At 40.7% G+C, this 13756-nt stretch overlaps 1 protein-coding gene across 4 annotated transcripts in view; it reads left to right on the top strand.

The window, feature by feature from the left end:
- usp6nl (USP6 N-terminal like) overlaps positions 1-13756 on the top strand; it is a 69301-nt gene that overhangs the window by 36034 nt on the left and 19511 nt on the right. For 3 of the 4 annotated variants that reach the window (XM_023395332.2, XM_087170807.1, XM_023395330.2), the window contains one exon: positions 10062-10135. In XM_023395332.2, coding sequence (XP_023251100.1) covers positions 10062-10135 — 74 coding nt within the window. Of the gene's footprint in view, positions 1-822; positions 1197-10061; positions 10136-13756 lie in introns of those variants that run through there. The other variant, XM_023395331.2, reaches the window with a different exon arrangement.

Genomic DNA, 13756 nt, shown 5'->3' with positions numbered 1-13756 from the left:
AGTTAAGCAGCTACAGCTCAAAAATGTGTCTGTTCAACCGGTGAAGAGACGGCGATCAGGGCCGGCTAAATATAGTCAGTGCTGCAGGAGTGTTTTTGTATATCGCAAACAAAGTAATAAATAAATAAAGGAGAGATTGAAGCTTCGACAGGCCTCGGTGCAGAGTGAGTCTGGCATTGCACGAATACAGACGTGGATTAAGTGGACTTCCAGAAAACGGCGATGATGACGCTTGAAAGCGGTAAACGTCCGCCCTATCTATTCTCTGTGTGACCCACGGAGCTTCTGAAGTGATAAGAGCACTTCACTCTCATCCGCCAAACTCTCTCCCCTCACGAGCGCAGATATTTCCTGTACTGATGCAGCAGCGAGATACAGCCGAGACGACAGGCCAGCTTCTTTTTCTTCTCTCCTTTTTGCCTGTTGCTCATTTCAGCCCCACCCCCCCCTCTCTCTCTCTTTCTCTCTCTCTCTCTCTCTCTCTCTCTGATGCGCCACATCACAAGACCCTTCACGGCACATCACGTCCACTCCGTAATGAAGTTTTAATGGAAACTTTTTATCATCAAACTGTCATCGTCTGCCCTCCTTCAGCTTCCCTCGCTGAAGGAAGGGCTGAAGGGCTCGACTTGAAAGAACAACAACAAAGAAAAACTCTTACGCACATTGGGAAATTGTTTAATTGGTAAATTTTTGTGCCATAAATAATCACACTGTAATGAACGGTCCACTCTCTTTGTAAACACGAGTGCAATTCCTCTGGTTTTTTCTTTTGGATCGTCGTGTTTTACTTTTTTGTGACATTTGGAAAAACTTCTCTGAAAACAGCGATTCCCTCTGTCGCGTCTCTGTCTGACGTGCTGAATGGAGCTTGTTGTGTTGTTGTGTTTGGGTGGGGAATGTTGTGAGTGGGACTGACTGATTTCTGCCTCTCCGTCCGTCCGTCCGTCTGTCGTAGCCACAGCAACAAACAGCAGCATTGTTGACAGCAGCAGTCTCTGATCTCACTTCTCTTCGCCTCTCGCTCATGTTTCCTCTCCGTCCCCTCTCTCGCCGCGCAGCAGTGGGCAGTGACAGTGATGGGACGTGGTAGTTCAGGTTGTCTCTTGTGTGTGTCGGGAACCGGGTTGAACTGAGACCGATGCGGACGAAGGCTCTGACCCGCTTGGAGGATCCGCTGGATGGCCTGAAAAGAGGTAAAAGATGAGAAGGAGTCGGACATCTCATGCAGACGATACAGGCAGTGTGTGGTTTATAGGATCTGATTTAAATGGGTGTTTCTGAGGGTAAAACCTGTGTGACGGTTGGTTAGTGGATTTTCCTTTCAATCTGTTTGTCTTTGATTCCTTTTTTGCAAATATACAGAAGGCAGGGTGAGATACTTTCCACAACACAAAAATGTCCAAAGAGTTGCAATAAAAGTTGCATTGTGGTGTAAAATATAACACAGACAGTAACAGAACTTGTCTGTAAAGTGCAGTACACATACATGAACAGCAACCTACTAAAAACAAAACGTTGGTCACTGAGTAATCGCTATATATATATATATTTTTTTTTTTTAAAATTATAAAAATGTAAAAAATTTCCAGATGATATGACGCAAACATTCGTATTCCCCAGAGGATGAATCCAGATGATTCCTGAGCCACCGACAGGACGAACTTACCTGTAAAAGTAGCTGTAGTTTGTCTGTGTATTAATCTTCCCACCAGTAACAAAGAAAATAGTTCACACTCGTAACAAACCACAAAGAACTAAAAGAATAAGAAAATATTACACATTTTTGATTCATATCACACTTTAAATTTTTAATTACCATTGTTCCATAACTATAGAAATACATCTCCTTTTAATCCCTTTTTATTTTTTAGCTTTTCGTGCCATAAACTTTCAAACATCTCTCAAAAAGTGATGCATACTCAGCTTTTTAACATGTTCAAATGCTATTGATTTATTACATTTATTTATTGCAGAGTCCAGATGCAGTTAAAAGCTTGAAATAACTTTATAAATCAAATGACTGTCAGACCGGCAGCAGTACATTATCATCTCCTCACGCTCTTCATCTAAATATAATGCCCTGATGTCACAATGCTAATATTAGATGCTCATGGTAGATAATAATGTGCTGTGAAATGTCTGCTGTTAAATGGGTCACACTTTTTACTTGAAGGTGCTGCATGTTAGCATGCTAACGTTAGCATTTAGCTTAAAGCAGATCTGAGTTTTTGTAGCACGGTGGCTGCAGCTTGATTATAACAGTATTAATACAGAGTATACATGGTTCATTATTCGTGGTTCTTGTTATTGTTTGTGTCTGAAGAGCTTCACCTTCAGGTTCAGGACTGCTGGAGTCTGTGATTACCGGTTGACACTGAGAGGTCACGTCATGTTCACGTGGTCAAACCTGGGTTGGAAAAAGCAGGCTGAGAGACAGATGGTTGTTTTGGAGGCTGGGTAATAACATGTAATAGTGAAGTGTCTGCAGTTGCCTCATCAGTTGTTTGTTGTGAAGTGGGTGACATCATTTGGTCTGTGTGTGTATGTTTGTGTGTGTGTGTGTGTGTGTGTGTGTGTGTCTACATCTCAGTCACTTCTCATAGAGGCGCTAGATGTTTCAGCTTTACTTTAATTAGCAGCACTGACTGTTAAAGACGCTGCACACGTTCTATTTTACACGGTTTCAGTTCATGTGGTGCAGCTCAGATCTTCATATACTCACTTTAGGGAAACTTATAATAGAATAATATAAAATCATGTTGCAGACAGTTGCATCACTGTTCGGGAACTTCAGGTGATTCTGTGAGTTTGAAGCGAGAAGTTGTGTCACAACGTCTGAGCAGAAATGTCTGCAGCTGACAAGTATCTGTGTCCGTGCTGATTCACATGCTGATCATTTTCTTAATCAGCTGATCAATCAGTTGGTCTGCTCTACAAAACGTAAGAAAAATAGAAACATGTTCATCACAAGTTCAAACAGCCGCAAATCAAAAAAGATTTTCACTTTATTAACATGAAAAACAAAGAAAAGATGAAAATATTAAGATTTAAGGAGTTAGAACAAGGGAATTTAAAACATGGCATAAACCAAATCAGTCAATTATTTAAATTATTGCCAATTAATTCAATTGTAATCACTATTTTTTTCACAAAGAAAAACATGCAATGATACAGCACTTCCAACGTGCAAGATACTTTTTTAAAGATCACGAATCAGTCCTTGATATTTTTTAAATTTTTATAGGCAACTTTGAAAATGTGTCGTAGAATAAACTCCACAAGAATATAAATAAATAAATTGCTGTTAAAGCTGTTAAAATGCATGAAAACTTCCACCTCTGAATCACCAGAATTGTAAATGTAAGAAATCTGCATTCATGCAAATTCAGTTTTACAGAAAAGTTTTAATTGTCAAACTGCTGTCGTATGAATCGTTTCAGGTCTATGTGCAACTACCAGAAAAAAAACATACAACACAGCAGAGAGCTTCAGTCAGTCACAACTTGTTTTGTTTTTTTCTGTAACTAAATAATAAAAAGTACCAATAAGGGAACGGTTAAAGTACCGGATCGATAAGCGGTATTGAGTACCATTAAAATCTTAACGATAACCATCCCTAGTCGTCACACTGAAAGCTTCCAGAGTTAAACTTCCTGCTCGGCTTTAATGGAAATGTAAGCAGCTCAGTATTAAAGCATCTAATTATTATGAAGAGCTTGGTCTGAGTAGAAGGTCAGAAACCCAGACAATCATGGATCAGGTGACGTGGCGCGTCGTGCCCGTCTGAATGGAGGTCAGGTGCGGCTGTAAGAGCCTGAACGCAGCAGCTGAACCAACTGAAGTGTGAAAGCAAGAACAAAAGACAGGAAATGAGTTCCTCTCCAAAGCAACCTCTCCACTGTTATTACTGTCATTATCATCATCATTATTATTATTTGTCTGTCTGTGCAGATAGCATATACGACAGGGAGAGAAATGCACAAAGAAATGGTTGGAGGTTTTTGCAAAGAGCTGAAACAGGCGACGACTCCTTAACACGAAGAACAAAGAGTTGCTCGTTACGTTGGGCAAAAGGCGGCTTCAGGAGAGCCGAGGAAACGAGAAAGGCTGTGATTATCCTCGTGGCGGTGTTCGTCGTCAGCGCCGGTCTTTAACCGCGGCGATAATGAGGAACTAACATACAAATACACCCCGCTGCTCTTCCTGTCACGTGTCACGCCAGCAGAATTGAATCTGAGGCCTTTTTCAAGTGGGAAGATTGAAAACCAAATATAGAGAGAGATTTTCTATCTACATTTAATGGCGCACTTGTTGTATATTCATTAGCATGTGTGTGTATCTCAGTTAGTGTGTGATTGGCCTTTGAACCCCTCGGTGTGTCAGACACCGTTGAAGCTGTTTGAGATTCAAGGACGAGGCAGTCAATGAAGCAAAAAACCTTTTAGCTTTGAAACAATCAGGAGCTTTATATTCACAGATACAACTACTGATTATTTTCATCACTCTGTTTTTCTTCCGCTTATTTTCTTGATTATTCAGTTGCTTTATAAAGAAATAGTGAAAAAATGCCACTCTGACGTTTTCAGATTGCTCGTTTTGGCTGAGCAGAAATCAAAGATATTCAGGTGAAACCAGTGAAGTTTTAATAAAAATAAACATCTGAATCAATTGTTTAAAAAGTTGAAGTGGAATCAATGCTTTTATTCATTTCATTGCATTTCTAAAAATAAGATAAAAAATAATGTAAAAATCAGAAAAATATAAATCAACTGATCAATTGATATGTTATATATATATTATAATCATCTGCGGTGGCCACAGTGACTGAATGTTATTTTATTACTTTTAACAAGTGTCTCATAGATGTGGTAAATGTCTTGACTGGAGGTTTTATACAAGTTTGAATGAGCCAAATATTATAATAATATTTTGGCTTGTTCTTGAACTCATCACACATACTAATGTTAGAATATTTTAGCAGCACCTGAAGAAATAAGTCGGTTTTGAAGCCTGACAGTGTTAGAGCTGTAAAATCCTCCCACACTGGAGCAGAATAAAATAATATTCAGAAACTGTGGCCAACACACTTTTTTTTAAATCTTATTTTTTGAACTTAAATAAAATTAAATGAATAAAAAAGGAATAATTCATGTTGTTTCAAAATAAATGAACTTTTAATTTTATTTATTTCACTTTTTTAGACCTGTAATTGAAGTAAGATCAAGTAGAGATAAGATATAATAATAATAAAAAATATTGGACTGGCATAAATATAGCCATGACATCTTTCTTTTCTTTTTCCATTAACAGCTTTTGAATGTGCAGGTTTTCACTTTGCTGCGAGACAGGTGAAAACATGGGAGTCACAGATTGAAATGAAACATGATGAGCAGTGTGAGCTTCCTGTCTGAGAACAGCGCTTGCATCACCTGTTAAGTGGTAAACGCCACTGGGGAAGTTGCACCTAACTTCCTGAATTCTTCGTGTATTGTGCTGGTTTCAGACGAGCTGTCATGCGTGAACACTTCTGACTCCTCCAGCCCTGTGTGCTGACAGCAAAAATCCCACGTGACCTGAATGCAGCGTGAGGAGTGAAGGGCAGAGCCAGGGGTGGGGGGCGGCATCCAGCTGGTGATGCGGGGGTGACGGACAGGGACATTTTAATCACAGCGGGACAGGGACAGTTAGCTGGAGCTGACATCGGCCTCACTGCTGGGGGAGTGACTGTCAGCTCAGAGGAAGGGGGTGGGGGGGTAATGACAGCTTTGTAATGACAGATAAGCTCTGTATAAAAACTTTATAAGCTCAGTTTAACTCTTTGATGTTGCGACTCATTATACGTACATTTTGTTGGTGTTTCTTAAATCTGTTTCCACTTCATTCGATCACCCAGAGATTTGTTGTGTTTCTCAGAAGAATCCCAGCAGTTCATTTTGTGGTTGTGTTCAAAAATTGGTGCAAAAACATACTGGAGCGTTAAGCTGCTAAAGAAGATGGGGGTTTTCTCAGGAGCTGGTGGAGACCAAAAACAGAGCTAAAAGAGAGAGAAAACACTGGACTTAGATTCATCAGGTGGCCAGAAAAACACCTCTGAATGAATGCTAACGTTGCTCCATCTCTCACATGTCAATATATATCAACTGAAAAAGATTGTGTTTACAGCTTGTTTCTGAAGCGTCAAAAAAGGGCATTTAATGTTGGTTGAACAGAAGACGCCAAAATAAAATGTTAAAAGTTGTCTAAACACTTGAAACTGTAGTTCAATTCCCAGTTTCAAAAAACAACAAAAACAAACTGTTCATGTTTTGAGAAAAATCCTTCTTAATCACCATTACATAACCATATGAACCAATAGATACAGATGTAAAGTGGTTGACAGACTATCTCAACTCCACCGAGTTGTGCTTATTTGTTTAAGGGCTAATTCGTCTCTTGAGACCAGCTGTTCTCAAACTGGGATCAGGGAACATGCAAGGATGTGTCATCACTTTCCACACACACACTGTAATTTTTACCAAATTTTTCTTCACAGCAAAGTTTCCAATTTGCTAGGAAAAATCTGAATCTGAATTAAAACTTCCTTGTGTGCAGCGTAGATAAGTCACAACGTGTTCTTCTTCTACAATCTCCTACAAACTCTCAGGACTCACTACAAGTCCAACGAGAGCCACAAATAAAAACACACACACAGACCCGATCTCCGTCACGGACGTCAGTGTGATCCTCCAAGCATGAAAAAGGGTCTAATTGCATTTAGCTTAAGTCAGGCCACTGTGGAATACTAATATGGCTTTAAGGGCTCAGAATTAGGGCTAAGCTCCAGTGCAAAGAAAAGGCCTGAATCCCATTTCCTCCCCAATTCCTCTCACTCTCACTATGGGAACCGCAGGGCCCCCCGGGGTGGACGTCCCAGCAGAAAAAAAAGGGGCTTTTACTGTATTTGTTTGTTTGCCCCAGACAGTCTGCCTTGTTGGGTGCTCTCCCACTGTGTGTGCTCTGGGCAGCCCACAGCGACATGCCTTTCACTGACACACACACACACACACCATCCTGTCATAAAAATGCCAGCCGGGCTCAATAAGGAGCGTGTTTGTCCGGAGCGTTTTGGAATTCCAGTCAAGCCGTTCCTCCCGTTGAAACCCCGGAGACCCGGGGAGGAAGTCGGAGAATTACACGAGTCAAATACTTCCTGTTACAAAAAACTGGCAAAAAGAAAAGAACTGGCAATATTACATAACTGCTGGGATTTGAACGACTTGGGGTTTTTGAAGGCCAAAGTAGTTTTAGATAAAGGCTGATTACAGCTGATAGATATCAGTGTCTTTACAAACATCACATGCTTTCTTTATATTTATGATCATTTTGTGCAGGAAAAGAATGTTTATGAATCTGCTTTTAAAAGGTTTTAGTGTTAGTTTTTCAGTTTAAAGCATCAAAGCTGGAAATATCTCATTAAAGAGTTAGAAATATTTCCATACCGAACATTTCTTTTGTACTTAAACTCAACTTATTTCAATCAATGCAGTAGTGTATTTTCAAAAAAGGTATTAAATTCTAGTTAGACATTTAAATAAGACCTTTTTTGCACCATAGATTTCAAGTAGGAACCAAGCCGCAACCTCCAAGGCTGAAAAATGAAGCCAACACTGAAGTGCTAAAAACTGCAGTTCCTCTAATGACCACTAGAGTCGGGCTCCGACAGTGAGTCAATCCCCATAGACTCCCATGTTAAAATAAAAATGTTTACAGCCTGGTACAAAAGCAGTTTTGGTCTCAAGAGCTAATTTCCCTCCTTTATGACTGTTTATATAACTCACCTGTTTATATTTTATTAAGCCTTAAAGTTATGGAGAATTGAGGGCGTGTCCTCTTTGAGTGACAGGTGGGCGAGCGTATGCTTGCCACAAACCGGCATGAACCGAAGTTTCAGCTCCACTCCCATTTTAACAGGGAGTTAGGAGTTGAGTCAGGCACTGCCAAGATGGCGACGGTGGAGCAGCTCACTCTGAGCTTCAAAAATCGCTCTTCAGAAACCTGTGGGTGACGTCACGGAGGCTACGTCCATCTTTAGTTACATGGCGGGAACATGTCACAACATAGTGTGGAATGAATTTTAGCCCCCACCCCCTCCGAAAGTCTATGTGCTAATGCAGGAACCACGTCAGGTAATATGGTACTTTAGTCAAGCAGATTCTCTAACAACATTACCAGGAACGAGTTGCCTTACAGTAAACCTGGGGCCCCTGTGTGTCTGTTATTGTACCGTTTCCTGCCAAAAAAACTTGTCTGATCCTCTGACAATTCATGTGTCTACTCGCTCTAAAAATACATCGGAATAAATTTAAAGTTTGCTTATTAAGGAACTGATTTGCACTGAGGCTCGATATTATACAGTTGCCACCAAACAGTAACGGCTCCATCAGTATCTGTTAAAAAAGCAGCGCCATGTTAATATTCATCCTCTTTAGTGTGTTTATTACCATGGAGTGATTCCCACCGGCTGCTTCTCCTCTCACAGCCTGGAGGTGTGATTCATTATATACCTCCATTACTACGTGCCGCTCGCCGTATTCAACATAAACACAACATGACCCCACTTAGTAGTGTGTGTGTGTGCCAGCTTTGTTAACACACATCCGATGTTTGGAGCCTCTCATGGTTGCCTGCATCAGGAAGTGTGTGTGTGTGTGTGTTAGTTGTGTGACAGATAAGAGAGTGGAAATCATCGTGGGAAATGCAGATTTACAATCCTGAGGTACACAGAAAAGTATCTGCTTTAGTGTGTGTGTGTGTGTGTGTGTGTGTGTGTGTGTGTGTGTGTGTGTGTGTGTGTGTTATGACCGTGTGTCGCAAGTGCAACACACGTTAACGCTCACACAATGTTCAGAAAACAGAAAACCTGTGTGTGCCAGTGTGACATCTCTGTCACAGCAGCTCTCCGTTTAAAGGAGCTCCTGTCATCAGCACACACACACACACACACACACACACACACACACACACACACACACACAGAAACGCACATTATTGACTGAGGCTGAGGTCAGGCTGGCACGCTGGCTGTGCTGCAGTGAAGTGCTCCTGCTGGCCTCACCACGCTTTCTCTGACTGGTCTGAAGAGAGTGTGTGTGTGTGTGTGTGTGTGTGTGCGTGTGTGTGCGTGTGTGCGCTCTCTCCACGTCAGCTCTTGGCCCTGACACGCCGAAGGAGAGTTGGAGCAACACAAAGCGAGTCTGTCAGACTCATCTGAGAACTAATCTGAATCTGTACAGGAAGAAGTTTGTAGACGATTTTAAACAAAGTTAAACACATTAGATAAATTCACTATATAAGTTGTTTATGTTTTATTTGTTTTGTAGTCATGCTCACGTCAGTAGCCGGACTGTAGAGTGTGGCAGCGTCAGTCCAACACTTTGGTTCAAAGCAAAAATATCTCCACAGTTATTAGATGGATAGCCATGACATTTCATCCAGATGTGTACAGATGTGTACGGACGTTTGAGCCACACAGATAATAAATCAAATGATTTTCATGATCCTCTGACGTCAACAAATGTTGGACAGTTTTCATTTATGCAACACTGGAATTCATCACAGGATAGATCATCATAGACTGAGACGAATGAATAAGGGTTCAGATTAAAGCTAACATAGCATGCTAACACGCTAGCATACTGTGAGCTTCACTTGGTCTAAAATAATTTGGCTTCAACTGTGGACAAGAGTTTACATGCTGATGTTGTAAGTATGTTAACATTCGCATCTTAACATGCTATCGCTACATAGCTAGTGATAAGCAGAGGAAACTGAGAGTTAGCCCCTTTAAGTTGCTCTGTGGTTTTATTTTTTTGTTGTTGTTTGAAACTACTGTTTAAATTGGAAAAACATTTATGGGTGAGTCACGACAAACCAGCAGCATGATGTGAAGCCCAGCTGGTGAGAATGATTTAACCTCTTGTTGTTTTCCGCAGAGTCTGATCACAAAGGTGTTAAAGTTGTGTGTTTTGTCATTCATCCTTCCCTCTCTTCTCTCCCTCCTTCTTGTGTTTGCTCTCCAGCGTCTGATACCGAGCAGGATGCGGCGGTGAAACTTGACCAGGAGCGGGCTGAGATAGTCGCCAAATATGATAAGGTACGGTGCAACAATCTTCTTTTTTTTCTTTATTTGTTTTCCTGTGGTCACCCGCAGCCAAATTCCAGTCACTCATTCACGCTGAGACTCGACCAAACCTCACAACACAGTGGTGAAATCCCTCCATAAATCTCTGCCTTATTGCCCGTGAAACACAGTAATAACAGCGTGCGGCGTGCAGAATCTGCTGCTCTGTGTTTCAAACGTTTTCATTTAGCGATGCTGTGTTTTTTTTTTTGTGTGTGTGTGTAAGAGCCACGTTTCAGATGCAGTATTCTCAGCTAATGTATTTAAAAGGCACCATGGTTTATTCATTCATTCACTAAAAAGCAGGGTTAATGTGATGTCACTGGCACGATGTGATTTTATTGGCTGAGATCCAGAGGTGGTACTTCCTTCATCCAATGTTGTCTCCCAGCAAAAAGCCAATACTGGCAGAATCACAGATGTATTTCATATTTCATTGAAGAGAAATCAAGATCAGTGAATTAATCACGGGAAGTGCCACTCATAACAGAACACCGATGACGTAATAATGATGTCATCAGGCTTGCCTCGGCAGGTTTGACTCGCCTTGTGCTTGGCGACTGCTCATGTATTTGTCAGGATGACTGTGTTATAAACTGAAGGTGTGGAGGTTTGGAAGATGTGGTTGTTGCTCAGGCAGGAAGTGGCAAATGAAAGATGCCAACTCTGTTGCATTATGGGAAGTGTAGGATCCAGGTTTTTTTTTTTTTTGAAGGGAATACAAGTCGGGATGTGTCTGCTTCTGCTGTTTCCGTCTCTTGCAAATCCCTTGCAAATAACTGATTAATCGAAAATCGAAAAATCCTTTGTTTATCCTCAGTGGGCTATTATAGTGAGTGATTGTTTGATCAGTGAGTGTAAATAACTTGACATGTCCTTAATGTCGTCCATAAATCTGTCAATTACCCTCCAATGTCTTTTTAGATATTAAACAATACAGAAGAAACTATCAATAATCAAGCATCTTCTTTGATCTTTGCTCCTCTCGTCTATAGTTTCTGTAAATTTACATCAACGTCTGTGCAGGGAAATCAGACAATAACTGTCCATGGTGTCTCTAACAGTGTGTGTGTGTGTGTGTGTGTGTGTGTGTGTGTGTGTGTGTGTGTGTGTGTGGACGCTTCATGAGTGACACGTCTATTTCACAGCCCGGCGGTATCAGTCGGACCAGCCCACCACGCTTGGTTTGTAAATTAGTCTTTTTAATTTAGTCCAGCAGGCTGCATAATCAAGCTGCCTCATTAAGAGTGAAGAGACCATGGAGAGGAGATGATGGAGGCGTGTGTGTGTGTGTGTGTGCGTGTGTGCGTGTGTGTGTGTGTGTGTGTGTGAGGGTTTACTGAGGTGGAATGAGACACAATCAGAGCTAAATCAGTGTCATTGTCGCTGTCGGAGATGGGTGGAGTTTAATGGAGTCAGTTATCACGCCGACCACACACACACTCGCACACACACTCTCGCTGCTCGTTCTTTTGTGGACATTAAAAATGATTTCTTGTCCTCGAAGAATGCGCTGAAATGAAGAGTTTTGTTTCCAGATGACACGCCCACCCAGGCCTGACCGCCGTCTGTTTTTCACTGCTACAACTGATGCTGATAATTTTGGATGGAGGCCACTGATGGAAGATGTTTGGAGCCAATGTTCAATAACTTCCTGCTTGGCTGGGATCAGATCAAAAATGTCACATCAGTTCAACTTCAAATCCCTTTCGTGGACACTCAATTTAAAATTCAGCAGTTCAGTTCAGACTTTGGTCCAGACTGAAATATCTCAACAAATGTTCAGTGGACTGACATGAAAGTTTGCCCCGACATTCGTGATCCCCAGAGGATGAATCCTACTGACCTCTAGTGCCTCCATGAAGCTAATATTTGTGCTTTAGGGTGAAATATCTCAACATCTATTGCATAAATTGCCTTGAGATTTTGTTCAGAGATTGAACTGGTTGGATGGATTGCCATTAAATTTGGCGCGCACATTCGTAGCTGTTCTTTGTGTTTAATGCTAATTAGCAATCGTTAGAATGCTAACAGGCTAAACTAAGAAAAACTTTACCTGCTAGACAGGCATGCTAATGTTAGCATTTAGCTCAAAGCACCTGTGTGTCTCAGTACAGCCTCACAGAGCCGCTAGCAATAAAAAAATAATTCTTAATAAATCAGATTTGCCCTGATATATCTGGGTATCTAACTTATTATAGATCTCAAATGAGTTATGGTATTTTATGTTTTTATTATTCAACCTCTATTTTTTAAATTTAAATATTGAATGAGGGAACATCTGGCCATGAAACACTGACGCATTTAGGGTCACGAGATAAATCTAACGGGTCGGAAGATGATTAAAACTCAAAACTTTGATTATTTTTTCTGGACTTTTCTCAAATATTTGCTTGCTTTGCTTAATTCTTACGAAATGGAAAAACCACAGACTTATATTAATGAATCAGTACAAGTTATAGTAATAAACTGTAGACATGCTGCACACATGACTGAACCTCGCAGTCCATCACAGACTTGTGGTGACACACAATCACAGAAGGCATGAGGGAGCGAGCGCTGAGCAGTCGGAGTACCGCTTTAATTTTCCGCTGAGATTGATTTTAAGCAGAGAGAGAAATGATAAATGTGTCATTCGTGATGATGTGGTGCTGTTGACTCCGTGGACGCACAGGTTGGAGGGAGGGGGATAAAACACTGAGGTCTTTTGACTCTTCAGAGATGTGTAGAGTTATTTATTCAACTGGTGTGTTTCTGCTGAGCGAGCAGAGGGTGAGGGAGAATATTTTACCTCAACATCTGGTCATCAGACCGACCTGTGAAGCCTTCTGTGTATTTTTAACATATGTTGGATCATATACGGTGGAAACAGGCAGAGAGGTCCGGTGGCAGATGTTTCTGTACATCAGGTCATCAGGTGAAGCTGTTCTTCACATCTGTATTTTCGTAACATGTGATTTAATCCAGTTTGAAACTAAGGATCAAACCAAAAAATGTCACATTTAAACATTTAAGTGTGAAAACACTTAAATTCAGCCAAACAATCATATTGTTCTTTATATCAAAGCCCAGGGTTTCACAACCGTAGGGTCAGGAGCCAATACACCCGAGCTTCTTTACACCTCCATTTATATTTATTTGATAAACAATATTTAATGCATTGATTTATCAGAAATGCACTGATCAAATTCTGGTTCGTAAATCTTCTCTTTCTCTTCTATTATTCAAAATTCTTTCTAATATTTTTGCATTTCTTTGAGGATTATTTTACACAGTCGGAGCTTAATTTTGATTAAAAGACTAAATAAACAAACAGATATAATTTTGCTGTAATTGCTTTGTAGTTGTTCAACACAATGAGGCATAAATTGCTGGTTAATTAAGTACTCGTAAGTACTTGTATCACACTTGTATCAGCAGACAAACGAGCAGCAGATGAAATGACAAGAAGCAGCCAGGAAAGGAAACGCTTCGCACAATGAGTCGTATTCAACATGTGCTTTTAATGCGTATTTACTTTAAAAAATATCTATATATTTCCAGAACTCCCCTGAGAATCATCAAGTTTTGAAGTTTTCTTCAGTATCACATTAA

The sequence above is a fragment of the Seriola lalandi genome, unplaced genomic scaffold, assembly GCF_002814215.2.
Source record: "Seriola lalandi dorsalis isolate HSWRI2012SDOR001 ecotype SW California unplaced genomic scaffold, Sedor1 jcf7180002054961, whole genome shotgun sequence".
Lineage (NCBI taxonomy): Eukaryota > Metazoa > Chordata > Actinopteri > Carangiformes > Carangidae > Seriola > Seriola lalandi.
This window is presented reverse-complemented; position numbering and strand designations above follow the sequence as displayed.